This window comes from Poecilia reticulata, linkage group LG3 (genome assembly GCF_000633615.1).
Source record: "Poecilia reticulata strain Guanapo linkage group LG3, Guppy_female_1.0+MT, whole genome shotgun sequence".
NCBI classification, from domain to species: domain Eukaryota; kingdom Metazoa; phylum Chordata; class Actinopteri; order Cyprinodontiformes; family Poeciliidae; genus Poecilia; species Poecilia reticulata.
This window is the reverse complement of record NC_024333.1, coordinates 13,103,087-13,130,634: the sequence shown is the minus strand read 5'-3', so window position 1 is coordinate 13,130,634 and position 27,548 is coordinate 13,103,087. Positions and strand designations below refer to the sequence as shown.

Below are 27,548 nucleotides of genomic sequence, written 5' to 3'. Positions count from 1 at the left end.
CATGCTCGGGACCCATCCTAATTGGATGCCTGCCAGTTTCGACAAGTCTTGTTCAGATAAACGGAGTGCAAGCTGAAGTGGCCATTAAGTAGACGCAGCTCAAAGATATATATCCTGAAGGGAAGAGAGAGACACACACTTAAGACTGCTATAATTGCTTAAATGTGGGGAGTGTTTTATCCACGAATTCGTTTGATCACGGAAAAAAAGAGGAAATTGAGTATTTCTCCTTGAGAGTGTGTTCGTAATTCCTTGCTATATGTTTTAATAATAACACTTTTATCCCACCAGAGTTTCTTGATGAAGGCGTGTTCCCAGCGTCCTTCCGATGAACAAAGGAAAGCAAATAATGTTACTGACCAACAGAAGGCCATCTGAAATGTGTTGCTTAAGACTTGTATGCACTGAGTATAAATAAGTAGTGTCAGAAGCGGACAAAGCAAAACAAAAAAATATTCACAGTTTTGTAATTAGTCGAAGCGCGATGCGACGCTTTTAACAACCTTCTTTTCATGTCCCATCCGGTGAGTAAAAAAAAAAAAAAAAAGTGTTCTTGGGTGAAGGAATTTCGGCCCTCTTCCAGTAACATCAGCCGGGACATTGTGACGTTCTTTCTTTTTTTATTTTTTTTTTTGCCAGGTGCTCATTAAGAGGGACGGGTGGTTTCTCTGACGCGTGTCTCGGTCCTCTGACGACATCTGCCCCCTTTATAAGCCTCAGCAAGTCACCCGAGACCCCCACCGCCTTTTCGCTTTCCAGTTGCCCACCGTACAAAGAGGGACGCGTATTTCAATGCTGCTGGAACTGTGATGCTCGTTTTCTTTGTTCATCTGCCCACACGCATGACTCTGGAAAGACTTTTGGTAAGTTCTGTAGTCCTTTATATATGAAAAAGAAATTAAGAAAGAAAGACGCAAAGAAAGGCGCTTTCTATCATAATTTGTGCCTCTTTGGAATTAGTTTTTCTGTGCGTAATAAGGCTTTTACGCACAAGCATCCTCCACAAGGAGCCAAATTAAATGAACAAAAAGAACATGACTTATTTAACAGAGCAAAATTATAGTAATACGAAGTTAATTGTATTGTTTAAATATAGTTTATATTAGATTTTTGGGGGATTCATTGTATCTTTCAGTTATTTATACTTGGGATTTCTACCAAGAAGAAAAACAATTATGAAACGTTTCCGTCTTATTTGTAATGGTAGTATGACCACATTTTATGACTAATTTTACAAGACATATCAAAGTTCAAGTTGATATTTAAATTTACGTAATTTAAAGAAAATTATTTCTTAGTTTTTCTTTGAAGTGCCTTTATTTTTCAAACAGGTTTCAGTGTGTCTGGTCAGTATTTCAAATCGGACAAAAAAAAAAAAAAAAAAAACTAACTTTGTTTCCACTCCAAACTATGTCGCTACTTCACTTGCCACAAACACAAAAGCGCACATAACATCATATCTTGTGATAACTATGTTTTCTACTCCTCTATAGGTCTTCATGTCCTCCCGTTCCTAGCAGAAGACCACTGCGACAATGACCATCCATGCAGAGGGGCTTGTGGCTATCGCGGTCTTCTATCTCCTCATCCTGTTCGTGGGCATCTGGGCGGCATGGAAGAACAAACACTCCGGGGAGGCGGAGGGCACCGACCGCAGCGAAACCATCATGGTCGGAGGGAGAGACATCGGACTCTTTGTCGGTGGATTCACAATGACAGGTGGAGTTTGTGTTACTGGTTTGTTGCATTAGTTCCGGTATATATTTTTAAAGAGACTATTCCCATAACCGAGGGACTTTGTCGATGTTAATTTTATTGGAATTGTATATAAAAATAAAAAAAACATTTACGATTTTGTTTATACTCGAATTTGAGAGTTTCTTTATTATTATTATTATTATTATTATTATTATTATTATTATTATTATTATTATTATTATTATTATTATTATGTCCAAATAAATGTAATTTAAGTTACGTTCAGTGACGTGTTTGTGTAATTCGCAGCGACCTGGGTGGGTGGAGGATACATCAATGGCACAGCTGAGTATGTGTATCTTCCCGACTACGGCTTGGCTTGGGCTCAAGCCCCATTTGGATATGCTCTCAGTCTGGTTGTTGGTGAGTTTTCTTAAACAGTATATTATTCTTAAATGGCTGAATGTATTATGTGGAAGAAATACAAACTTAAGCACTACTTTATAGGCTAAACATATTATTAAAATAAGAGTTTTAGATTGACTGTCTCAAGTGCTCTTCTGTTCATCTTTCAGTGGTAGCATTTAAACAAGTATCAAACTGTCCATATTATGTTTTCTTACTATTATTATTTTCATTCAGATCTATTTTAAGATTTGAAGACATGGGCTCTGAAATGTATTTCCATCAAGTTCTCCCTCTTTATCCCAGGTGGGCTTTTCTTTGCTAAGCCCATGCGCTCAAGAGGTTACGTCACCATGCTGGACCCGTTCCAGCAACTTTATGGGAAACGCATGGGTGGTCTTCTCTTCATACCTGCGTTCATGGGTGAGATTTTCTGGTCTGCTGCCATCCTGTCCGCCCTCGGTAAGTCCACGTGTCTGCACACACAGCAGAACAAAAATGTTCTTGGATATACCTCAAAATGTATCTGAATTTCAGACACTACAAGGACTGTGATGTCCTTTGACCTGCTCTTGACCTATAGGCGCTACTCTGAGTGTCATTGTGGACATCAACATCAAGATGTCAGTGGTTATCTCTGCACTCATAGCAATCTTCTACACCCTGGTTGGAGGACTGTACTCTGTGGCCTACACGGACGTGGTGCAGCTGTTTTGTATCTTTATTGGCCTTGTAAGTTCAAGACTTGCATTTGATTCATTTTATGCATTGGTCATTATCTCTCAGAATAATAGGCAGAAATGGACAGAAATACAGTGATGTTAAGTTCATGTTTCCCTTGAAAGAAATTAAATGTGTTTTAAAACTCTTCTGTTCCTAGTTTGTGTTGTTTTTCCTTTGTATTTACTGACGTTTGTTTGCCTGCAGTGGATCAGCGTCCCTTTTGCTTTGACTAACGCTGCGGTGTCAGACATCACCGTCACTGCAGTGAAGAGGGTTTATCAGTCACCGTGGAGAGGCAGCATCAAGAAGGAAGACACCTGGATGTGGGTCGACAACTTTTGTCTTCTGGTACTGTCTCTACATGTTTATTCATCTCAACAATAGTAGACCTTAAAACTCTAGAATACAGTCAAAAACTGATTTTATCAACAACCTTTTTTTTTTAAAATGTGTTGATTACTCTTCTTGGGTTTAGCTTAAAAGTGGAAGAACTTCATTGACTTCATTCATTTGTTAATCTAGAAATTATTCAGTAAATACATTTGTTACATTGTTAGACACGTGGTCAAGTAAAGAATTCATTCATTCCAGCACAATCATTCCCTTATGAAATTACTTACTTGTTCCTTTACACTTAAGAAATTTGCTTTGTCCTCTCCATATTTTGAACTTAAAATAATGTCTCTCAGGATATTTATTTTCTTTTTTTGTTCTTTTTTTTTAATCTATGGATTTGTGACTTTGGTTCTTCCAGATTCAGGTTTAACAATCCTGAACCTCACTTTTAAATATGTTTTTCCTGGTGGTCATCATGCTGCAGATGCTGGGAGGAATACCTTGGCAAGTGTATTTCCAAAGGGTGTTATCTGCCTCCTCCGCCACCTATGCACAGGTTCTCTCTTTCCTGGCTGCGTTTGGATGCCTCGTCATGGCCGTGCCCTCCGTTCTCATCGGAGCCATTGGGGCCTCCACAGGTCAGAGACACTCCACATACACACTCTGAGGTTGTGTTCGCCTGTGTGTTTGTTTTGCTGGGGAAGGCTCTGGGTGGGTTCTTGTTGCCCTTAGATCTAAGAAAACCTGGTAAATAGCAGCTGGTTCACCTCATCCATAATGAAGCAGCTATCCGTTTAATAACCGTGCTGGATTGTAAATATTGCATTAGAGCGAGGCAAGGGACCAAATTAGTGCTGTGATCTCCAGATTTTTAGGTGTCAGATTCTTCCACGGAGAAGTGATGACACAAATGTGTTTCATCGTGTTCTATGAACTTGCTCAAGATGTGCAGCTTAATACCATAAAACGGCCCAAACAGAAACAACCAAAGTAACGGAAGATGAAAAGACAAACGTAATGTTCTGCTGCGTCCAGATTTGACCCTTCACACATGTTGGTATCCCAATGTGTTCTTTGTTTTTGCAGACCTAACATGTATTCATCTTTTATTACAATAACAATTTTACACAGACAAAAAAATCTTGCAGTTAAAAATGTAATAGTTTTTCTTTTTTTTGCAACAAAATTAATTATATAGCCAGCCACATGCAGAGGGGAGAGCTGGGGGTGCTTAAGCACCTGCCCTTTTTGCTCCTTGCCCCCAAGTGCCCCTTTGGTCAAATTTTTTCTTTTTTTTTTTTTTGGTATTATTTCCTAAGCCCTCTTCTGACACATAAAAACATGTGCTAAAATTCTTTGCTTTTTTGTTTCTTTTTTGTATAACATAATAAGTCGGTCACCTTGTTACCTTTGACCTTTTGCCCGTGACGCATGACGCAATTGCCTCTCACGCAGTGCAATAAGGCGGCTAACTGCGGAGCTCAACGTAGTGAAGTTCCAGATTACAGAACAGTTTTTGGTGAATAAAGGGAAGTAGTCAGATGACGGAAAACGTTGAAGTGTCGTTTCTGCTTCAGCTCGGAGTCGTGGTTTAAGCAGAGAGGTAATGAAATACAACAGACACTGACAGGCCTCTGCGTCTGTCTTTCTCTGAAGAACTACTGAGCGGGAGGAGACAGACAGGTGAGGAAAAACTGTTCTTATCTATCGATTCAGTATTTTTAACATTCAGAAATTAGGCTGTTGTTGTTGTGCTATTAGCTAGCTGCTAGCTAAGGACTTTGCTAGCAAAGCTAGATAACTAAAAAGCTTCTTCCCTGCATCTTTAATAATTTCTGTCATCCTTTAGTATTGCTTATGCAAAAAGGGCACATCGCCCGTCCAAAACCGATCATCTCCATAATGGATATATGTCCGATCTTCTAATTTCCTTTGCTGCATAATGTACATTGCATTTATTCCAGCGTTAGGTAAATGTATCTTTAAGGAGAATAACACTTAAATAATTGTCCAACTAGGATATTAATTTAGAATTAGAAATAACTCATCCTGAATTACCATGATAGATATAATGTATGTAATAAAAGTGTCATTAATGAAGGGGAAAAAACTCAACCCAGACTTTGTTTAGGGTCTGGTTTGCAGAGTATGAAGTTAAATTTGTTTCCCAATTATTCAATGGAGAAAAACAAAAAACCTCAGTTAAGTAAAATAAAATTGTAATCAAAACTTTTGGAATTGTAATGATTCCTTTAAAAAAAAAGTTTTGTTTAAAATACTTTTTTTTTATTAACTAATTTTTACCAAACAAACATTTATTTGCACACATCATGAATCTTTTGTTGTGATTTTAGTCCCTGTTCAAGATGTCATGTGAGAATCACAAGCAAAACTTTGAGTCACAAACAAAAACTTAGAATAGCAAGAAAAGATTTCTGACAAGCGCAAATAAGTTTGTTTTGCAAAAAAAGTTAACTTCATGAGTCAAAAATGTGTGATTTACATTTTTTTTAAGTTTTTTTTTAAGCAAAACTCAGTAGGCCTTTCTCATGGTGACATGCATTAACAATTCAATTTTTGCTTTTGTTTTTTTCTTTTTTCTGCAGTTCCACGTTAGATTGATGCAGCTCTGCTTTCCTGAATGGACCATCTTCATCTCCACTGCAGCAAACAGGCAGCTCTTTGTTTTATAGATTACAGTCCACTAAAAGGTTGCATTGTGCCCTTGTTTATATTTTAATAGTGTAATTCTGTAAAGACAAAATATGTCTGGTGGTCTAGCTCTGATTTACATATCCTGCTAAATTGCAGGTTTTAATATTGCAATACCTTCCTATAACAAAGTAGACCTGCATAAATTACTAATAAAATATCTTACATAGACATAGTGTTATGCTCTATATGGAGATGTTCGATTGTATATGTCACATTTTTGTAATTTATCATTGTTTATTAAACTCTGAAAGCTGAGTGGCTTTGTTAATATTCTGTCCTAGAATGCGGTTAGATGTGCCCTTTTTTTTGTTGTTGAGCACCTGCCCCTTTAGTGGTCTCTGCACGGGCCCGTATGTAGCACAACAAAGGCACAGAGAATGAAGGAGTTGCTAAGTTTCTGCAGAGTCAGTAGCTGCCAACCTCCAAACTGCATGCAGCTCTCAGATTGGCTTGAGATCTGAGCCTGCACAGCTTTATGGTTTGGTTTTTGTTTCTACAGCTCCAACCCACACATTCCCAAATCCGATGCAAAATGTTTGATTCAGTGTGGTAAAGTACCAATGGGTTCTTCAGCAATAGACACATGTTGTCTGGAGAGATGTATCTGACATTTGGGATCATTTTATACTTTCATCTTTGGGACCGGTTTGGTCCCCTTTCATTTCAATCATCACTGCACTTCAGTTCACAAAACAAGAGGCGTCAAGACATGCCAGAGTCAGTTTGTTTTCAGTGAACTCCACAGATTCCAGACCATAACCCAAAAAGACATTTTTAGGATGAATAAATATCCAGACTTGTAAGCCAGGCGTTCTTGTGCAGCATCAGTGTTTGACCTTAGAAATGATCAGACAGCATTTAGCATCCTTTCATGGGCATCTAAGACCCTGAACAATCTTATTTAATCTTATCAAAAATCTGTTTTGAACTGAAGAGAAATAAACATATGAGAGGAACCGGGCTCTGGATCATTTAGAGAGATTGTACTAAGAAGAATCATACATCTCTTTCTCTACATGCTCAAACCATGTGTCTGATATTTTGCTAAAAGTAAATATTGTAATGTGATTTTTTCCCCCATCTCGACACATATGCTGAAATGTAACTCTGTTCAATATGAGATTACTGCAGCCTCTACCAGGGATAAAGGATGTTTTAGATAATACACTGAAAATGCAGTAAATTAAATTATAATTTTAAATAAGTTTGTTCCTATTTTTCTAATCTACAAAAATTGAAACAGAGCATGTCTTCCTCCAATAGAACTAACGATTATTTATCTTACTCAGACTGGAACAAGACCAGTTACGGCGGTGAAGCTCCTAAAGACAAAGATGAAGCAGCAATGATTCTTCCCATTGTGCTCCAGCACCTCTGTCCACCATTTGTTTCTTTCTTCGGTTTGGGGGCTGTGTCTGCCGCTGTCATGTCCTCTGCAGACTCCTCCATTCTGTCTGCCAGCTCCATGTTTGCAAGAAACATCTACCAGCTTGCCTTCAGACAGTCAGTAAGTTCAGGAACATAATCAAAGATTTTGTTACTAATTGCCTCTTACTGAAGTTGTCTATCTAGTTGCTTATGTCTATTCTCTGTCTTCCAAGGCATCCGATCGTGAAATTGTGTGGGTGATGCGAATCACAATCTTTGTATTTGGCGGCCTTGCCACGCTGATGGCCCTGGGCGCTGGCACGGTTTATGGCCTCTGGTACCTGAGCTCAGACCTGGTTTATGTCATCATCTTCCCGCAGCTCCTCAGCGTGCTCTTCGTCAAAGGCACAAACACGTACGGCTCGGTGGCCGCGTACTTGTTTGGCCTGGTGCTGCGCATAGGCGGGGGTGAGCCCTACCTGCACCTGCCTCCTTTCATTTATTATCCAGGCTGGACGACCGAGCAGCGGAAGCACCAGGACTCCGGCGAAATGGAGGAAATTATCATACAACGGTTCCCCTTTAAGACCGTCTCTATGTTGGCCTCCTTTTTCGGTAACTTTGTTTTCTCGTACCTGGCGAAGTACTTGTTCGAGAGCGGAAAGATTTCGCACAAATATGACTTTCTGGACGCCGTTGTGTCCAGCCGCAGTGGGGAAATAATGGATAAAACTACTCTTGTTACCCGAGGCAACAACATCGGGCTGTCGGAGTTAGCGCCTGTCAAGCCGCGGCTGAGTGTGACCTTGGCAGCCGCCTTTACCCGCCGTGACACGCTGCCAGAGGAAACAGTTGAAGAGGAAGAGGAAGAGTCCAGCCCTGACTTCTCACATAACGAAGAATAATAAAACCTGGATTTCATAAAAATGTAAAGACGGAATACCTGACTGAACTGGCAGGAGGCCAAGAGGCAAGAAGAAAATACCCTCTTTCTGGACTTTAAAGTACTTGGTCATCTCTCTTAATTGGATAAGAGCCACATGTCAGGATATTAGACTCTAATTATAGCCGCTTGCTGATTATCACACCTACATATTGAAATATATACATAGAAAGCACTATACATTGTCACCTTGCATACCTCATGCCTTTTTAACTGGGTTAGAGGTATATGAGAAGTCCAGTTTATTTGACTATAGAAAAAAAAAAAGACTTCAGATTTCTGTTTATCATCCAAAATCATGCATAACGATTGACAAGTACTTCACAAGAATTGACAGCACAACTACTGTTTGGAAGGGAAACAATAAAAAGCAATAAGATATGCAGCTTCACACACATGCAGCATTTGCAACGTAATCTGACGATGACTATAGCAGTAGAGTAGGTCAGCTGTAGGTAATTATGAAAAAAATGCATCTGTTCTTCATTATGTCAGTTGTTCACGGTGAAATCTGAAGCTGGTGATTACAAAAATGAAGTGTTTTTTTTAATAGAAACACCATCATATTTCCTATCATTATTATTATTTTATACTCTTACTAAAGAACAAACTGTGATTTGAAAAAAAAAAATGCAATGAAGTGAATCAAAAATATCCAAGCAGAAATTACTGTAGCTGGCTGAAGCATTTGCTTTTGCTCTCATTAATGTTGGCCGTAGAAACAGTTTAGTCAAAAAAAAAAAAAAAAAGTTGGTGTTTTAAATGAACCTGTATTCAACTGCCTTAAAGATGCTCATAAAAGAGATATTTTGCTTTCATTATTCTGACCAGATTCATGAGAGACCGGAGTAAGAAAGACTTTACAATGAATGTAAAATCTGCAGAAGATCTGGTTTAAATTAAATGGGACACTTCTCCTCCTCCTAAATGTTGCAGAGCGTCGTGTTTGCAGGCTCTGACGTACCTTCTGCTGGTTACTTGTTTACGCAGAAGCAGTGAATAGGTTATTTTCTTGTGACATGTGTATTTACATGCTGTATAAGGATAAAACATATATAAGAGTAACAATTATTGCTGTTTGAATTATCCATATGCGACAAAAAAAAATCATTCATTATAAATGTTTATTTATTTTTGATGTGATACAAAATAATAAAGACTCAAAAGAGTGAAGATAACGATAAAATATGCCAAAGTAATTTCTTTGTAGCTGCTTTATTGGTCTATGATTTATTTAAAAAAAATAAATAAATCAAGGACCATCTGCATTTTTGGTCCTTTTGAAAAACCAAATTAACTGAAAAAAGTCCAAGACTCACCATATTTTTGTTTTATGCGTTTCCATAGTGTTTTTGTTGTTGGTATATACTGATGAGGTTGTGGTAAAAAGCTCCAGAACTCCTTGTTAGTATATAAAATTTAAATTTTCTGAAAAGCAAAGGTAAAGCTATAGATATTTTTGACAGAAAGTTCCCAAAACATGCAGATTTTCTGTAAAAAACCTTCTTGTTAAAAAAAGAAAAATACTGACTCAAATGATCAAATACCTAAGGTAAAGGCTTATGTGAAATTCTTTGATTTCATTCAACAATATTTAGAAAAAAGTCAAACATTTGCATATTTGCTGATATGTCTTGGAATCCAGGAAATCTTTGCACTTCATGGGAAGCTCAACCAACAGAATGCATCCAAGTCCTCATGCCGTAACAGTGTTTTCTAATCTGAACCAAAGTTGTTGAACCTCAGACTCAGTTTTGCAAAGCAGAACTTCTTCACATATTTTATTTTGTGAGTCATCTCTCTCAAGCTTCGCCTAATGTTGCTTGCGTTTAAGTCTAAAGTTGATAGACGTAAGGCTTGATTTCCAGTAGCGCCAACTGCCTTGGTCTTTAAAAATCTGTGTTTTTATGTTTTTTCTGTTCAAAACAGGACAAATACGTTGTTCCGAGCTCTTTCATGTCTGCCGGGCCCTTCAGCGAGTTGGACTGAGGAAGACGACATGTCGAAAGACGTGACTAAAATTACAATCGCATGGCTTGCATCTTTGTCCCCCTCCTTGTCCACAGTGAAAGACAGTATCTTAAAATAGCTCTCCTTGCTGCTTATTTACTTTAAGTGCTGGTCTCTCTCTGGCTGTGGACTAGGGGAGGAGCCGGGGAGGGGTGGGCGGGGCCGCTGTTGCTCTGGCAGGGAAAATGGACCAAAGGCGGAGGCAAGAAGCCTACCAACGAACATTTTTGTGGAATTCGCCAACCTGGATGCAAGGAAATGACGCAAGTCTTTGACGCATTCCCTGGGTCTCCTCCCCCTATAGTCACTGACCTCTTTGATGTCCTTGAGAACTTAGATCAATCCCATAAAAAGAAGAGGTGGTGGGAGGGGGGGAGAAAGATTCCTGCCTCCATTCAGAGAAAGTGACTCTCAGAGCACTCATGATAATTAACAATTATGAAACTAAACTGTCGCTTGTCCAACAGGCAATCCATTTTTCTTTAGTGCTTCACAGAAGGAGAGGAGGCTGATGGGGGATGGTTTGTGTGGAACGTTTAGAGACAAACCAAAACATTTTTTGTACAGCCACAATTATGTTTATAATATCCTATAATGTTATTGTGTGTTATGCAGGTACAATACATATTTTTTATTATTATTATTTAAAATGTTGGATTCAGTAATGGTGAGGGTATGGTTCTTGTATAAAATATCCAAAGTATCTCTTATCAGTCAAGCTTGAAGATAGTCAGATATCTGAAAATCAGAAGAAGCTCAAGGAGGGGTCAAACTGAGCAGGCGGCATGATTAGAGAAATGAAATGAAAGCACTTTTCTTTGCTGTGCATGATCTGACCCTGTCTTTCCTAATTTGTTACAGTCCTTTTTTCTTCCATAGAAACAAAAAAAAGGGATTTCTCTGATGAAATTACCATCAGAGGATGATACATTTGGGTAGACATCTGATGGAGATGACTTTGGAGAGATGGCTCAAGGCAAACTGGATGTCCAGGTAGCAAAGCGCTTGTTCAATACGATTATTGTGATCAGGATGCAGTTTTAGTTGGGCTGTAAAAGTTTTGAAGCAGATTCCAATTTTGTATGGACTGATCTAAGCACTAAGATTAGCCACACTTGTCAAGAAAAGCAAATATGTTTAAAGTTTAAATCAATGGGCTTCACTAAATTGTAGCTAGATCATACTTTACAGTTCTAACTGCATGGGACTGCGTTCAAACCACTGGGTGTGGTCTCTGCTTCTTCTTTTCAGGACAATGCGTCACAAGACCTTCCATATCTCAAATAAGGATGAGGAACATCGATTATGACGGCAGGCTTCTATTTACGTCCTTCATAAGTAATGTCCCCTGTAATTTAATTGGAAGTCAGGTCACTGAAAGATTGGGAAAGGGTGGGGAAGCAGGAGAGGTAAAAAAAATTAAAATAAAAATGTGTTTCCATCTTATAATGATGTAAATGAAAGCAAAAATATTCTTTTGGGATGAACGTGCAGCTTTTTAATAGTATGCACAGTGTTGGACACCCACACACACACACATGCATACATTGCGATAATGTCCTGCCTGATTGTTTCCCATATATCTCTCTATCTCCTCCATTAGTCCCTTCGAGGAGCTGAGGAGCATCTACAGCGAAACGAACACAGCGACTGCTCAAATCGAATCAGCCAGGGGAACCTGATTACAGAGCCAGCCTCGCTCCGGGTCGGCTGCAGGTGCACACAGTCTGGAGCTCACCGCAGGAATGAGACAGGTTTCTAACGATCTGCAAGTTGGGTAATTCTTAATGAGTCAGAGCTGTGAATCAGCTTCACTCAGGATCACTGACACTCTGTCAGTGATGTCACCTCCAGTAGGTGGCTGAGAATACTTTCTTTATTGTATTATGTTACATCAATGCAAATGCCGACTTTAAGAGGAATTTATTACAGAAAACCAGTGTGTTGTGTTAAGATGAGCTAATTTATTTGACCTCTCAGTAATTTATTATTTCAACTGATTTGAGTAGGAACGTAAACAAAAGTGATGCAAGTCCAACACGCTGCTGTCTGTTGTTTTGGGTTTCCAGTTAGATTTGCCATTAATTCTTTACCATTATTTTAAAATGTCTTTACAGTTTTACAGTTGTTCTAAGTTTGGAAGACGCATATAAGATTCAGACCAAGAGCATCACAGATCCACACATTTATATCTATGTATGGCAACGTTTCAAATAGTTGTCTGTTAGATCCTTGTTGAATGTTTATTGTGGGAAAGCTCAATGTGAATTTCACCTGATCAAAAACCATGGTTCTAGTTTGTGACGGCAAGATTGAAAATACTTTTTTCCTGTCATGTTTTTATAAAAAAATAGTGTCTAAAGAGACTCAGTGACCCCAACATACCACTCGTTCTTGAAGTTATCTTAATGCTACCCATCATGATCACTGGCAAAATAAACAGGGATCCTCATCTGGCATCTTCCTCATAATTCCAGTTATTTTAAGTATCGCTTACACCGTCATGAATCCAAATTTGGGGAAGTTGCTATTTTTTGTAGGCATCCCCTGACTTATGAAAATGAAGACACATTTGCCACAAATGAATGGCAGTTTCTATTTTTCAACTTAAATATTGTTAGGAGAAGCAGGTCTCTGTTTCACACTGAATTGGTACCACAGGGAAATAGAAAGACAGGAGTTTTGAAATAAACATTTTGACACCTAAATTAGCTTCAAACAATCAAAGTATTAATCCTACAAGTGTTTTGTTTTGTTTAACACGTTTTTCTGGGAATTATAGCAAATGTAAAATTGCAACACTAATGATTTTGTTGAAAATTATTTTGGGGTAATGTGTTTTTTTTGTTTGTTTAATCTGAGATCATAATCTTGCAAAAAAAGTATAGATTTTTAAGCATTTTGCAGATTTTCATTTGTAGGATGTATACTTGTGGATTGTTGACATCTTCTGCATAAAATAACATTCAAGTCAAATTTTTTGGGGGTTTTGCAGTACAGTTTGTCTGCTGTGTACCATGTTTTTGAGGAAAGTAATTCACTGAAATATTAATTGTTTGACAGTCTTTTGGATTCACACAAAACAGGAAAAATGACTAAATTTGTCCAGAAACATCTGAAGTTTCCCAGCACTCCTCCACTTTAAATCCAGTAGTGATGCCCTGCTTTGCAGCACGTCTGTAAAGCAGGCCCATCTCTTTTATTAACACAGAAAGGAGGAGTGCCTTGGACGGACTGTCATTTTTCTTATACCATTGAAAATCAGTGGAGAGAATAATCGAGCGGCCGTAGACACACTCCCTTACGCACACTTAGAAAAGCACACATTATCCCCAGAGGACCTGCTCACCCTCTGAATGGAGCCGCCAAGCAAAGCAGGGTGGATCGGCCGCTGTGAAGCGGTCACATACACACAGCTAGTCCGAAGGTCCCTGATGAGGATGCTGATAGGGAGCGACAAAGGGAAGGAAGATGGACCGTTTGAAACAATAAACCTTATATTTTCATAGTTTTCAGCTGACAATCATGAGACTTTAGAACATTTTTAAGACAAAAGCCAAGGCACGGGTGGACTTGAATGACAATTGTCATTTCATCTATTCCATTTAATTAGCTAATGTAAAATTAAAGTGTAGAACAGGAGAACTGTAGGGAAGTGCAGGTGAAGAAACAAAGGACAAAGACTTGGGGAAACGTTCAAAGGGTCATTTTGCCTCTTAGCTCATCCCGACGCACATAAGCTTTGAGCCACGCCCGGTCTTACTTTGCACAATGTGTGTGTGCGTGTGCATTTATGTGTGTGTTTTTGAGCGTCTTTAGGATCACAATCAGAGTCCCGGTTGAGTCTGAGCCAGAAGGTCCATTAGGGCTGATTGAAGAGCACAGGGATGCAGATGTAACCCTGAGAAGAGGTGACAAGAACGCTCTCTACCGTGCTTTCTCTCTCACTCTGCCGAACACGCTCACCCAAAGACACAAAGCAATGTCCACTCTCATAAAGAATGAGCTCAAATGGGCCCACAAGCAGCTACGTCATGCGAAAGACCCACACAAGCGGCAGTCATGTGATCAGTTTGTGTGCACGCACATGCAATGTTTCAGGTAACGGTTGTGAAGGAAATTACACATTTGTGATGCTTTAAAAATTATTTCTCAGTCAGAGCACAGTAGTTTATTCAGTTCAGATAGAGGATAGTGCTTTAAAACCAACATTATTCTGAAGTGGAGGCTGACATGTTTCCTTTCTGCGGAAATAAAATGCAACTGCTAGATCAGAAGTGGGCAATATGGCAGAAATAGCATCATAATAATGGCAGAAATAGCATCATAATAATTTCTTATATTGAAATTGTCTTGATTTTATCACAATTTCTTGACATAAAATATAGATTTTAAAGAAAGTAATTGAGTATTTATACCAAGGGACCTTCCTGAAATGATTAGTCTGAAATGTACATATGGTATTTCTAGCTCGAGCAAAATGTATGTCAATACAAAGTCCTAATATTGGGTAGAAATAGAAACGTGTGTATTTTTAGGATTTCTGACTTAAAAAAATGCAATTTTTTTCCAACAAATACTAAAATAGTGAGGACTCATTGCTCCTTATGGGACTTAAAGCCCAGATCCCATTAGAAAAAAATTAAAGCCGTTTTGGAATCAGGTTTTGGACAAAGGCGTGAATTGATTTTAGGTTAGGTTTAAGGTTTAGCATGTACTAGTAATGGTTAGGAGTAAGGAGTAAGTTAGACCGTATAAATGAATGATAAATGAATGGAAGTCAATGCAAAGTTCCTGTAAAGGAAAAAAGAAATAATAATGGCATAACGTGTATGTATATCAAACCTTAAAAATCTCAAGCTCAATTAAAGATCATACGGGCTGGTTATGAGCTGTTGAATCCCAGAAATGACAGCCATTAGAGATGGAGACAGACAGAACTTTCTTATGAGGTCCATGAATGAGTTGCCACTTCCTTTCCTTCAAGAGGTGGCTAAGTTTTAACAACCTCTTTCAACTAATTATCTTGTTTCAGCCTACAATAAAAAGGCCACATCTTATCAAAAATGACACTTCCAAGAGATTAAGACATGGCCAAAGGATAACATTGTGAATCTGAGGTGCAGGTAGAGGGTCTGGAAGTTTTACTTTCTCTAATCACTTTGTGCCTGTTTTCAGACATTACTGCAACTAACTTTTTGTTTTGCTTGTGCCATTCAGTAGGAGGATGAGAGAGTGTCTTGGTAAGTCCCTTTAATATCTTCCACAAGCCATGTATACAGCAAGCATGTGACAGAAGATGTTCTGGGTAACTGAAGCTAATATTAAACACACAAAGCTGCTGGTCCATCAGCTCATTAGCACCAGATGTACTCTGTGTAGCTGCCATATGAGCAGATACCCCTGGAGCTGCAGCCCACCATGAAGAAGCCAGCAGGATCAGGGAAGCTGGTCAAAGTTATTGGGAGAATATTTGTTAAAATCAAGAAAAGCCTTAAGGCTGGTATGGGGGTTCACTTTCCAGCAGGACAACAACTCTAAAACAGAAATAGCTAGAGCTACTTCATAGTCAAGCAAATTCGGGGGTTTTTAAGTCTCAGTTGTTAATATTTTCTGCTCACAGATATGCTAGGTGATCTAAGGTTATTTTGCAAAATGGAGTGTGCAAAAATGTCAGTGTTGAGATGCCCAGCTAGTAGAGACAAGACATTTACTGAAATTGCAGCAAAAAGTGGCTATGTGACACATTGAGTCAGAGGGGCTAAATAAAAATGCACAAAACACTTTCAGGTTAGTTTAAAAAGCATTTTAACTAAATATTGTTTCACTTCCACTAGAACAATTTTGCACTACTTTGTGTTTGTCTATCAAACAACAGTCCAATAAATTACACTCAAGTTAATGGGTGTAATCTTACAAAATGTAAAAAGGTGAAATGAGTAAAAATTAATTTTAACAGTTTATTTACTGCATATTTATTAAAAAAACACATCAGCACAAACCCACTTTAAAGCAGTGTTTCCAAACTTGTAAAATATCACCAATCGCAACATCTGCAGAAAATGCCACCAGAAGACAAACAAGATGCTTCTTTGGATACTGTCCACTAGATGTCAGTGTAACCCAGATAACAAAGTGGACCAGGACATTGCCAGAAAAAAGATAACTCAATGTTTATGAAGAGTGAACAACTCAAAAACTTTGTTGCGATGGAAAACATGAACATTTATTTTGTTCTCCTTTACTTAAAATATAGCCACTTAAAATCGGATAGTCAACTTTTTCTGTCCCAGTTTATTATGTTAATCTTTTGCTTCAGTACTAAATTAGAAATAAATGACCGACGCCTTCTTCAATCTCATGCTCACGTCTTTACCGACTTCAGTGACTTATTAGTGCTGCTAAGGAATCGTTTTGTATTGGTGAAGCTTGTTTGCTCTGGTCAAGATGGATGTTTTTCTTTTTTCCTCTCTGAAGAATATGCAGAAAAACCTTTACAAATGTAACATCTGACATGTGGACCAACTACATATTTTGCTCAAAATGTTGAAGATGATGCCATTGGCTGAGAATCTGGCATTCAGTTGTAAATCTTCTTTGGGAAATAAACACATAGCTTTCGGTACTGCAACATTAGATCAAAGACCGAAAAGGAGAATTTAGCTTAATTATACCTTAGGCCTTGGAAAGCTGAAAACAAGCCAATGCTAAGGATTTTTGTGGTCTTTGTACCATTTTCTCTTTTTAGTTTTTTTGGAAACATAGTAGTAGCTTGAACTTTCTATCCTTTACACTTTGGCATTTTGAAAAAAAGCAGTTACAGTATTTTAGAGAAGTTGGGGGAAAAAAAATAAAACTATGTATAGTGTCACACTGTGCTCATTGATATCCACTTTATAATCATTTTAAACAGTTGACCTGAAAGATTAAATATTATGTCTGTTGTTTGGGTGAGGTTTGTGACAGGATGGGTTTTATGTAATATGATGAAAAGTTTCAGAACTTCTGCTAAATGGTTCAAGGAGTGGCCTTTGCAACAATGCAGACCTTAGGAATTACAGCAGACGTGATCCAGTTTATGTCTTGCCATAAAGATGTTACAGCAAGCAACACGAATGTCTATAAATCAGCTGCAGTTTGAAAATGATCCATGCACAAATCACAAATCTTTATTTTGGGAAGATTGACTCATACGTCTGCTATTCTAGATAATTGTTCTTTCGGTTTGTTTGTTAGTTAGTTACTTCAAGACCACGACACGGAGAAAAGGTTCCATGTGCTGCTGAGAATTACATATGAAATATATGAAAATAACGTTGAGGATTACAGACGACCCCTGAATGCAGCACGACTTTTTTTTTTTCTCGGAGCTTTCCGCTGAACAGTTAACGTCTCTGCTGGCCGTCCTCCTCCTCCTCCTCCCACACAGCCCCAGCCACTATAAACATTACTGTACTCTCAGGATCCTGAGGTCAGCAACTGGGACCCTGTAGGGAGAGGGAGGCAGAGATGGCTCAAAGTTCAACTTTCCCTGAAGTAGTGGAGCTCAACGTGGGTGGTCAGGTGTATGTGACCCGTTTCGAGACTCTCACCGCGGTACCCAGATCTCTCCTGTGGACCAAGTTCACCCAGTACACTCCAGCCGACCTGCCTAAAGACAGCAAGGGCCGCTTCTTCTTTGACCGGGACGGCTTTCTGTTCCGCTACATTCTGGATTACTTACGGGACTCGGAGCTTTTTCTGCCGGAGTTTTTCAAAGAGAGAAAGAGGCTGCAGAGAGAGGCGGACTTCTTCCAGCTACCGGAGCTGTCGAGGCGACTGGCGGCGGCCAGTAAAGACAGCTCCTCCGCGGAGGACAGCGGGGAGCCGGAGGAGGTTGAACTCACCAGCCCGGTCACCTCCTCCTCCTCCTCGGATAGACCTCTGCGCTCTCCGGGGGGAAACTCCGGCTACATCACCATCGGGTACAGAGGCACATACACCATCGGCAGAGACATCCAGGCGGACGCCAAGTTCCGCAGGGTTGCCAGGATAACGGTGTGCGGAAAGATCTCTCTGGCCAAGGAGGTTTTCGGGGAGACCCTGAATGAGAGCCGCGACCCGGACCGGCCCCCGGACAAATACACGGCCCGCTACTACCTGAAGTATAACTTTTTAGAGCAAGCGTTTGACCGGCTGGCGGAGACCGGCTTCCACATGGTGGCCTGCAACTCCACCGGGACTTGCTCTTACGGCAGCAACGACCCATCGGAGGACAAACTGTGGACCAGCTACACGGAATACGTCTTCTGCCGATGAGCTGGTGGACCCCGCGACTAACCAGCAGCTTTGGGAGAAATAACAAGAGTTGTTATTTCAAACAGTTACAGAAAGTTAATTAAACATAATACCAGTGCCAGCTTTGCCTTTAGATTCAGGTTCTTGGTTTGCAAGAGTAGGCTCAGACAAGATTATCTGCAGCAACAAAAAAACAAAAAAAAAAAACTTCAAACTCCTTCATAAATCTCTCCACTAGAAGCAACTACAAGCGAGACTTTTCAGATATTATTACTGGGTTTTTTGGGTTTTTTTTTTTTTTTTTTGCGCTACTGGCCTCATGGCCTTGATGGCTTTTAGAGAAGCTGCTTTGTTCTTAAATACATGACAAGTTTTCTCCCGAGAGTGGCAGAAATGTTAGGAACTACCCCAGCACGCTCTTCGTCGGTGTTTTACTCTCTAATGTCGCTGTGGAGATGCTTGAGGAACATACTCACTAGAATGTGCACTGTATACAGTCTGGGTTTTCACTATGCCATCAAGTCTTACATGTTGTGTGTTGCCTTAATTTTCTTTTTCTTTTTGACACTTTGACGTGTTTTTTTGTGCTTTGAGATTATGTAAAGTTATTTTATTCAAAACACAGCAAATAAAGTGTGATATTTTAACACTATCCGCCATATTGTTCTTCTTACTCTTCCTCCCAATATAAAATATCAAGAACTCAGGTAATTCAGTTGAAAATGTCAAATATTTTCAACTTCATCTTGACATTTAAAGAAAAAAAAAATATTTTAGGACAGAAACTGATTTTTAAATACAGAAATTTCAGCCTATTGGAAAATATGTCTATGTACTGCTTAGCATATGAGCTCAGTACTTGGTCTGGACTCCTTTTGCGTGACTCACAAATAGAAATTATCACTCCGTTTCCCAGGTTGGTTTATTTTCAGCCTCAAGTTTGTTTGCATTGTTGGATCTGGCATCTTCTTCTTCAGGCAGAACTCCACAGATTCTCACTCCAGATCCCAAATCAATATTGACCTGACATGAAGTGTGTGTGGTGGCTCTCAAAGCACTCCAGCCACAGTTTCTTGGTGAATCATTACCAAATACTTATGGATGAATTATATCCCAGTTGCTTCCACTCAACTTTCCATTAATAGTATAAAGCCCTCTGAACAACCAACTTCCCAACAAACCCTCTGTTAAGGGTCTCACTATATATCAGTCAGCTAAACAGTCCCCCCAATTAGTTCAAGTTGTTTCTGTATTTAAAATAATTTTATGAGATTATAAACACATTTTATAATGGGTAAATGGCTGTTTTTTTCCATTAGTTGTAAGCCATTATCAACTAAATTAAGTGAAATAATCATAAACATGAGTCATTTTATTAATTATTGAAATGCATCAAGTCTTCTGAGCCATTCCAGTCTACAGTCTGTTCCTTTAAAAACAGTCAGATCCTTTCTTTTACTCCTACACTGATCTATTCATCCCTCATCTTGTTTTCCCCTGCAACCAAGAAAAACAATTTCATGCACAGAGGCAAGTAATCAGTGACCACTACTGCCAGATGAGCATTTGCTGAAATATTGGCTGAAATAAATTAAAGGCACAACGGTTTTGTAGCAGCCAACGGTTGAAAGGTCAAGAAAAAAGGAAGTTGGAGACCATTTTGCATCCAGATATAAACAATCTGGCGAAGAATCATCCGTGTTTGCATTTCCCGTGTTTCACTTACATTTTAAATCAGCTGCTAAATGGTGAAAGTGTTTTAACTGAAAAGCTTTTTTTTTAAATAATTTTTTTCGCACACACAGAATTTAAACCGAGCTCAGAAAAAGGCCCCGGTAGCTTCTCCCAATTAAGGCTCATTAAATTCAAGTGATTCATATTGAATGTCCACATAAAGCTTACATCACATCAACTTGCTGGAAGAAGAGAACTTGGTTGCCGTCTTTCAAAAGCAGCATAACACAGAAGTCTTTTTTATCTCCCCTGGGCAGGAAGCGAAGGGGGAGGAGGAGGGCGAGAAGGAGAGGGGCTTCTCTTTAGCTGACAAGTACAGTAATCAAATGTCTTTTCTCCTGTGGGATCCTGGGGAAGAAATCCAAGCTGTCCCAGGATCAAGTCTAATACAAAAAAGGCTTTGTGTGTTAGAGTGAACGCAAATACAAACGTGCAATAAAAAAAAAAAATATATATATATATTAGAGAAGCTGCAGAGTGAATCATTCACAGAGAAGCATTTGAAGCTGCCGTTGTAAAATACGTTGTTTTTATAGACGGCTCATGTTCCCTAAATTTCTGGCAAACAGACACACACTGTTACTTTACTTTACCACCTCATGCACATTTGCAGTACTGAGGAGCTTCAAAGACTGTCATGTCTAAAGAAGAGACTTTCTATCTGCGGTCAGCTGATGCTGCCATCTGGACAGGAAAAAGGAAGGATGGACCACAACTCTTCCCCCAGTGTCAGCTCCAGAAACAGGATGTAGTGCACACTATTTTCAACTAGACAGAAAAAAAAAGGCTAAGCAAATTTTCTCTAAATTTGAATATACTATGGAAAAAAAAAATGTTTAAACCAAGCTCAGAAATGTTTTCTAAATCTATTCATAAATGCTGGTTAAAAACATTTTAAAGGCTTAATTTCCTTGGTTTAAATTTTCCCGTTTTCTTCTTAAGCTCACTTGAAGCGATAGAGTTTCTCCCACAATCACATTTTCTGTCCCCTGTGAAAGAGATTTGTGTCGCTGCCGATAAAACACCTCCCAAGCACATTTCACTCACTGCATGCTATTTTCTTGTTTGAAGAAAACTCTCATCACCAAATGCTATTAATGCTCTCGCACATACACACACGCGCACGCACACACTTCTGTGTACACAAAGCGCAGGAGGGAGACAGAAGGAGGGAGCCAAATTAGCCAAATTACAGAGCTGCAGATAACGCCAGCCTGCTGGCCTTCTTTATATCAGCCTCCATGTGCTAAATCCTTCACACTTTCCCTCCCAGTCTCCATCTAGAGCTCGTGGTGACCTGCTTGTGTTTAACTCAGTTTGCCTTTTTTAATTCCAAGTCCTTCAGTCTACAGACTCGGCACGCTGTTCACACAGAGAGGTGTGCATGAATAAATAATTCAAGCTCTGTTTGTCTCTGTATAGATCAGGTGTGTGGGAGCAGAGGAGAAACTCGGATGAATGCCGAATGTGAAAACATTCAAACATTCTTTCATTTCATGTAAAACGTCCTTTTCACAGTCAAAGTTTTTGGTTAATGTCAATTCTATAGTTGCCTTTTTTTTTAAACAAATAAATTAAAGCAGGCATGATTTTCCGCTTGTTTAGTTTTAATTTACAACCCAAAGTCTCAACACCAGCACAACAGGTTAAACATTGTACATGATATTTTCAGTTGTGTGACATAGCAAAAGAATACTTGGTGTAATATAAAGATGTATTTAAGAGAATAAATAAATAGAAGTTTTTTTTTTCTTGAATAGTAGTTAATCTGACAATTTAGACTCTAAAAACTGGTTCAGAAAGTATTCAGATCCCCAACAACTGAACATTTTGCCTCAATAATACATTTGAATATAAAGAATCAAATTATGCCCAGGTCTTATCCTTGAGTGCTCCCACCCTTCAACTTGTAGCTGCTAACTCAGTTCTGCAGAAGCCTGCTGACGAGTCATTCATTTGGTGTGTTGGTCCATCTAAAAGTCTCTGGGTTGTAGCTCTTGAGGACTGGACTTGGACACCCCTGATAGAAGCTTCAAGTAACACAGCAAAAGTAAAAAAAAAAAAAAAAAAACAACAGAGGAAGTTTGGTTCTCCTAACTTATGGTTGATTGTTTTAATAAGCTACTTTACAGCCCTCAGGATGTTTGGATTCTAGCTCCTCGAGATAGAGCTAGCTTATCTAAAGCGAGCATGAACCAAGAAGTTCTTCTACCCATATTTTCTTTTTTTTTTTCTTCTTTTAAGCTTCTGTCACCGTTTGTCTTATCTTGTCATATGCTGCTCTGTCTAAAAATATTTTACGTGGGCGCAACACGAAAGCTATTGTGAAACTTCAAGTCTCGTCATGTTTGAGAAATGTGTATATATTTATATTGCCTAGTTACACATCCTACATATTCATTGGAAGGATAGGTGAAGAAAGTGCAACTCTTTAAACAGATGTGATCATTTCAGCACAAGTGTAGTCAAATCCCAACACTATAATGTGTCTATATAACACATTTTGTGTTAAATTTGACAGCTTATGTGCTAATTAATCAAACTGCTGTTAGAATTATTCAGCACAATAACTGTTGCTTTACACAGAACACGCATGTAGCATACAGGCTAGTATAGGAACTAATCACATCTTTGTCTTGATTTTTAAGTCTTCATTTTCAAGGGTTGCCTGCTGAAGGTTCATGGCTATAATCTGTCCTTCTGTGAGCCCCTAGAAGGACAGATTATTAACTTGAACTAGAAATCCAACTTCTGTTTCTTTGGGAATCTGGCAAATCATGAAGGAATATTCATCAGTGCAGACAGAACATTGGCATAATATGGCACATCAGGAGACTGAGTAAAAGGTAAAATGCCATTTGCCATGATAGATCATAGCGTTTCTTATTTGTGACATGCCAGAGAACTTGGAGCGCAGGCAGATCTGACAATTGGAGATTACATCCATTTGCTACTGTAGCAGATATTTAGGGCAGTGATACCGAGTTTATTTATCCATTTTTTAAAATGCTACATATATTCATGTATCAACGAAACAACGCCAAATTGGCAAGCTGTTTGGTACACACTAGGCCAGTGGTGCCCAAAGTCAGTCCTGGGGGACCGGCATCCTGCATGTTTTAGTTCTCTCCCTGGTTGTAGTAACAACCTTCTCAGCAAGTCAATGTTCCTCTTAGACCTTATGATGAGCCATCATTTGATCCAGATGCGTTAGACCAGGGAGAGAACTAAAACATGCAGGATGTCAGAGTTTGTGCATTCTCCCTGTTCCTGTCTGGGCTCTCTCTGGGTACTTCAGCTTCCTCCCCACAGTCCAAAACCAGGACTGTTGGGTGAGCTGCTCTCTGTGTAATTATTGTAATCTAAATTAGGAATGAGTGCATGGCTGTTTGTCCAGTGACACACTGCCGACCTGTCCAGAGTGCAACCCGTCTCTCACCCAATAACCACTACAAAGGGGCACCAGATTCCCCTTCTACCTTGCATGCGTAAGTTGGCAAAGAAACTGGATGGATGGATTTCACACATTTAAATCTTATATATTTACTGCTCATCACCAAAATGTTGTACAGATTTTATGCCTGTGGTGTCAATGTTACTTTTAGACATGCATCCAGGTGTATCCACATGCATTTTCTGATTTACAGTGTACATTTTTGCAGCTTCTTTTGATTTCCCACTCAGAAGTGAAAAGCATTTGCAAAGACTGATGTTCTGAAGACATTTGGATTGTATGCAAATTACTTTCTGAAACGTATAAATGTCAATCCTTGTATATAAAAAAAGTTATTTAATTCTCCATTTTTGTTAAATGTCTCTGAACTGAATTGAATCTAAACAGATAGGAACAGGAAAGACATCTGGTGTTGAAACATGTTCTTGGCCCACAACCATTCAAAGATCTGATGTGAGAAAGCAGGAAAAACTACTTGGTACATCTTGGTCTTGAGCAAAAGTCATCTTTTTTTGAACCACTGCAATCTTGACATCTCATTTTCTCAACTTCCGTCATGCATGCTCACTTATGTTAATTTATTTCCGTTTATTAAAGGCTCAAAATGCAACTATTTATTGAAAATCATGGGAACTTGGGTATGAGATATGATCAAACGCAGAGTGGGATCTTTCAGTTTAATTTACCCTGTAGAGTGCTGTGAAAAAGTATTTGCTCTTTTAGAGATTTCATCTGGTTTTGAATGCCGTCACTCCGAAACTGTTCAGATCATCAGACTGATAATATTGAACATAGTTAATTGGACTAACTACAGAAAACAATTTTTGAATTTAAAATCAAGGTAAGAAGCTATAAAAACCAACTGGGTCCCTGGAAAATGACGATGACTCCCTTGTTAAATTACGTCTTGCAATTAAGTTATATTTTGTAGGAAGCTGAGCTTAATTTTATGAGCTAAACCAGCGCCTGATCAAAGCATCACTTCAGAAAAAGAGAAAATGATTCAGAGAACAGTAGAAAAACAGGATTGTGAGCCATTGGTCTAGAAATAGTTTTGTAAACTTTTCTAACACTTTCAGACTACAGAGGCTCACAGTAAGAGCCATAAATCACAACTGGAGAAAACATAGCAGTGGTGAAACTTCCCAAGAAAGGCTGACAAAGCACTCCAAGAGGGCATCAACGATTGGACCAGAAAGTCAGGAAACAACCCAGAAGAGCGAGAAAGAGAGACTGGCCAAACCAATCCCCATATCAGAGCTCCAAGATGAAAACCACAGCTAACCACAAAGAGCATAAAGTCCCATCACACATTTACCAAAACACATCGACGATCCCCAAGACGTTGAGAAAATTTTCTGTGGACTGATGAGACAAAAGTGGACCTCTCTGGAAGGCGTGTGACTCATTACATCTGACCTAAAACAGAAACAGACTATCGTGCAAAGAGTCAAACATGGCGGTGGCAGTGCAAGACTTTAGGGGTCTTTGCTGGATGACTTTCCATAAGTGTGGGGGGAGGGGGGAAGTATCCACTCCATCAGAAAATCTTGACAAACTTTTCAGCTATTAGGTACTTCAGCCCAATCACACTTTGGTCTGCAGCAGGACGAGGATCCAAAGAATAGTAGCAATTTACCATAATTAAAACACTGACCAACATCTTGATCTGCAATGATAGCACTTGGCAAAATGTAATGTTTACTGGTTTTCTCAGTTTGGACTGTGTGGCGTCTTCTGTGACTTTATATTTTTTATGATGGAAAGCACTTCGACTGATATACTGTACCTTGTTACAGAAATGTGATAAACTTGATTGATAAAAGGACCAGAAGAAAATTAATTTTGGAGAGCCATAACCAGAGTCTCGACTTAAATACGACTTAGATACTACAGTATTCACCATATTGAAACCCTCCAGCATGGGGGAATTAAAATATTTCCCCAAACGATAGTGTGCTGGTCTTATTTCTTTAAACTCATCTCACTGCAGTCAAAAAGCAAAAAAAAAAAAAAAAGAAGCAAAATACATTGAAGGTTAGCAAAGACAAAAAACAAAAAAAACACCTTTGTTTGCCACCCAGATGTATTCTAGTGACAGATACATTTTGGAGATTTTCTCAGTAGTTATCTGATAGTTGGTAATCAGAGATACTTTGAAATTGAGAACATGATCCACCTTAGTTCTTGTAAAGCCTTTTAAAAATATATTTGTCCCGGTTCCAGAGTAAACACTTCACTGTTTGATTAAAGCATTACAAGAGTTGCCTAATGCAAACACATTCTGTAGCATCACAGCGCAGGACGACAATGCTTGGTTACCGACTGGACACATAACAGTTTGTGTTTCCAAGCAATCAAAGTATTATTGACCCATACCGATTTTAAATCATTAACACTTCTTAGAACTGTGCACTGCTAAAGAGTAACTCCATATGAATGTCTGTTTTGTTACTGTGAAAAGTTATGGATCGTTAAATAGTTCTACAAAATGTACCGACATCTTCAAAAGAAAACAAGCTCCCTTTATTCCTCTCGTCTAACCCCATCTATGGATCAGAAATCTCACAAAACCCTCTTTTTTTTAACGTCACAATCCATCATTCAAAAACTTCAATCTTGTGAGCTGTGACACTCTGGGATTTCAGTTGTTGGCATCTGTGACTCAGACATTTCACTGACTTTTTTTTTTTTTTTTTTTTTACAGACTGGCTCATGTGTTACAGTCAGAGTGGTTTGCTGGTATAATTTCCTGGTCTTAAACCAGAAATGACAGATTATCTAGCTAGTACATGTTTGTGTTGGACAAAAGGAATTCAATGAATGCACAAAGAGGCAGAATATAATAACACATTCCAGCTAAAACCCAATTCTCTATGGAAAACTGACCATACTGTAGCTTGTTTCATATTAAAACCCACCAAGACAATTTTTGCATTCATAGTTAAAACAAAAAAACCCCACATTAAATCAGAACTCTTATTGCGTGGCATTTTGTGAATGATTGTTTAAAGAAACTAACTAAACAGGAATCGGTTAATAAAATGAGTAAACAGTGATGAGGTGAAACGGCTAAAAATGTCAAATTGTCAATTTCCGACTCATCTTTTTTGCTTTGACTGACAAAAAAACAAACACGATTCGGAAACACTTGAAAACTGCACGACATACTAGCAGCCAGGAGTAGCTACAAACCGGGAACCTCGACTTACTGTCTATCTCCTGCAAGGACTTTCCTACAACATCTGACCAAAAAGCTTTTCTCTGTCTGCTGTGGTTTTAGTTGTTGCTGAGGGAGCACGTAAATGTCGCCAGTCTCTGCTGAGCTGCTCTCAGCGCCCAGCAGCAGACCGGAGATTGGTGCAGCTCCCAGTGACAAAGCTGAGCCTTGCACTGAGCCGGTGAACTAAAAGGTAAAAGGCTGCCAGCATCAATCAGCGGCAGGGAATAGAGAGGGAGCATCCTCCCCCCCTGCTGTTGCTGCAGCAGGCTTCCTTTCACAAGAAGTGCAGCTCCCTTCTCCCTCCCTCTCAAGGCTGTTTAAAAGGGCAAGACGTGAAATACCCAATTCAAAGTCCCACCGATGAGCCATCTCATCATCCTCCGTGAGTGCGAGTGGGCCTATAGGACTTTGACTAATGTCACATTAATTTCAGCTGTAATTCAGTGTGTACTTTGTTCAACATATTTCAAAAGGAAAAAATGGCTCCCGTCAGAAAAGGACACTGGAGCTTAGACAGGATTCATACTCCTGGCTCATTGCTGGAGTGCAATTGCCTTTTAAATATTATAATAATACATTTTATTTCAAAGGCGCCTTTCTGGCACTCAAGGACACCGTACAATAGTAAAAAAACTGTGACAGAAACAAATAAAATGTAACAA

General features: G+C 39.0%; 2 protein-coding genes across 2 annotated transcripts; both read left to right on the top strand.

The window, feature by feature from the left end:
• The first annotated feature begins 650 nt into the window (after positions 1-650).
• Positions 651-9,378, top strand: LOC103461945 (high-affinity choline transporter 1-like). Its single transcript, XM_008404354.2, has 9 exons — positions 651-863; positions 1,494-1,719; positions 2,008-2,121; positions 2,410-2,565; positions 2,687-2,835; positions 3,031-3,174; positions 3,647-3,800; positions 7,167-7,384; positions 7,479-9,378. The coding sequence occupies exons 2-9, from the start codon at positions 1,536-1,538 to the stop codon at positions 8,148-8,150; spliced, it is 1,791 nt and encodes a 596-aa protein (XP_008402576.1). The 5' UTR covers positions 651-863; positions 1,494-1,535; the 3' UTR covers positions 8,151-9,378.
• Positions 9,379-17,117: 7,739 nt separating this feature from the next.
• Positions 17,118-19,127, top strand: LOC103461946 (BTB/POZ domain-containing protein KCTD12-like). The gene has a single exon (XM_008404355.2). The coding sequence runs from the start codon at positions 17,708-17,710 to the stop codon at positions 18,494-18,496; it is 789 nt and encodes a 262-aa protein (XP_008402577.1). The 5' UTR covers positions 17,118-17,707; the 3' UTR covers positions 18,497-19,127.
• Positions 19,128-27,548: the final 8,421 nt, after the last annotated feature.

What these genes read in the sequence shown, in the direction of transcription:
- LOC103461946 (XM_008404355.2), top strand. Translation starts at nt 17,708, where the DNA reads ATGGCTCAAAGTTCAACTTTCCCTGAAGTAGTGGAGCTCAACGTGGGT.
- LOC103461945 (XM_008404354.2), top strand. Translation starts at nt 1,536, where the DNA reads ATGACCATCCATGCAGAGGGGCTTGTGGCTATCGCGGTCTTCTATCTC. An exon ending in TGCCATCCTGTCCGCCCTCG is followed by an intron (nt 2,566 to 2,686) that starts GTAAGTCCACGT and finishes CTTGACCTATAG; the next exon opens with GCGCTACTCTGAGTGTCATT. An exon ending in TCGACAACTTTTGTCTTCTG is followed by an intron (nt 3,175 to 3,646) that starts GTACTGTCTCTA and finishes ATCATGCTGCAG; the next exon opens with ATGCTGGGAGGAATACCTTG.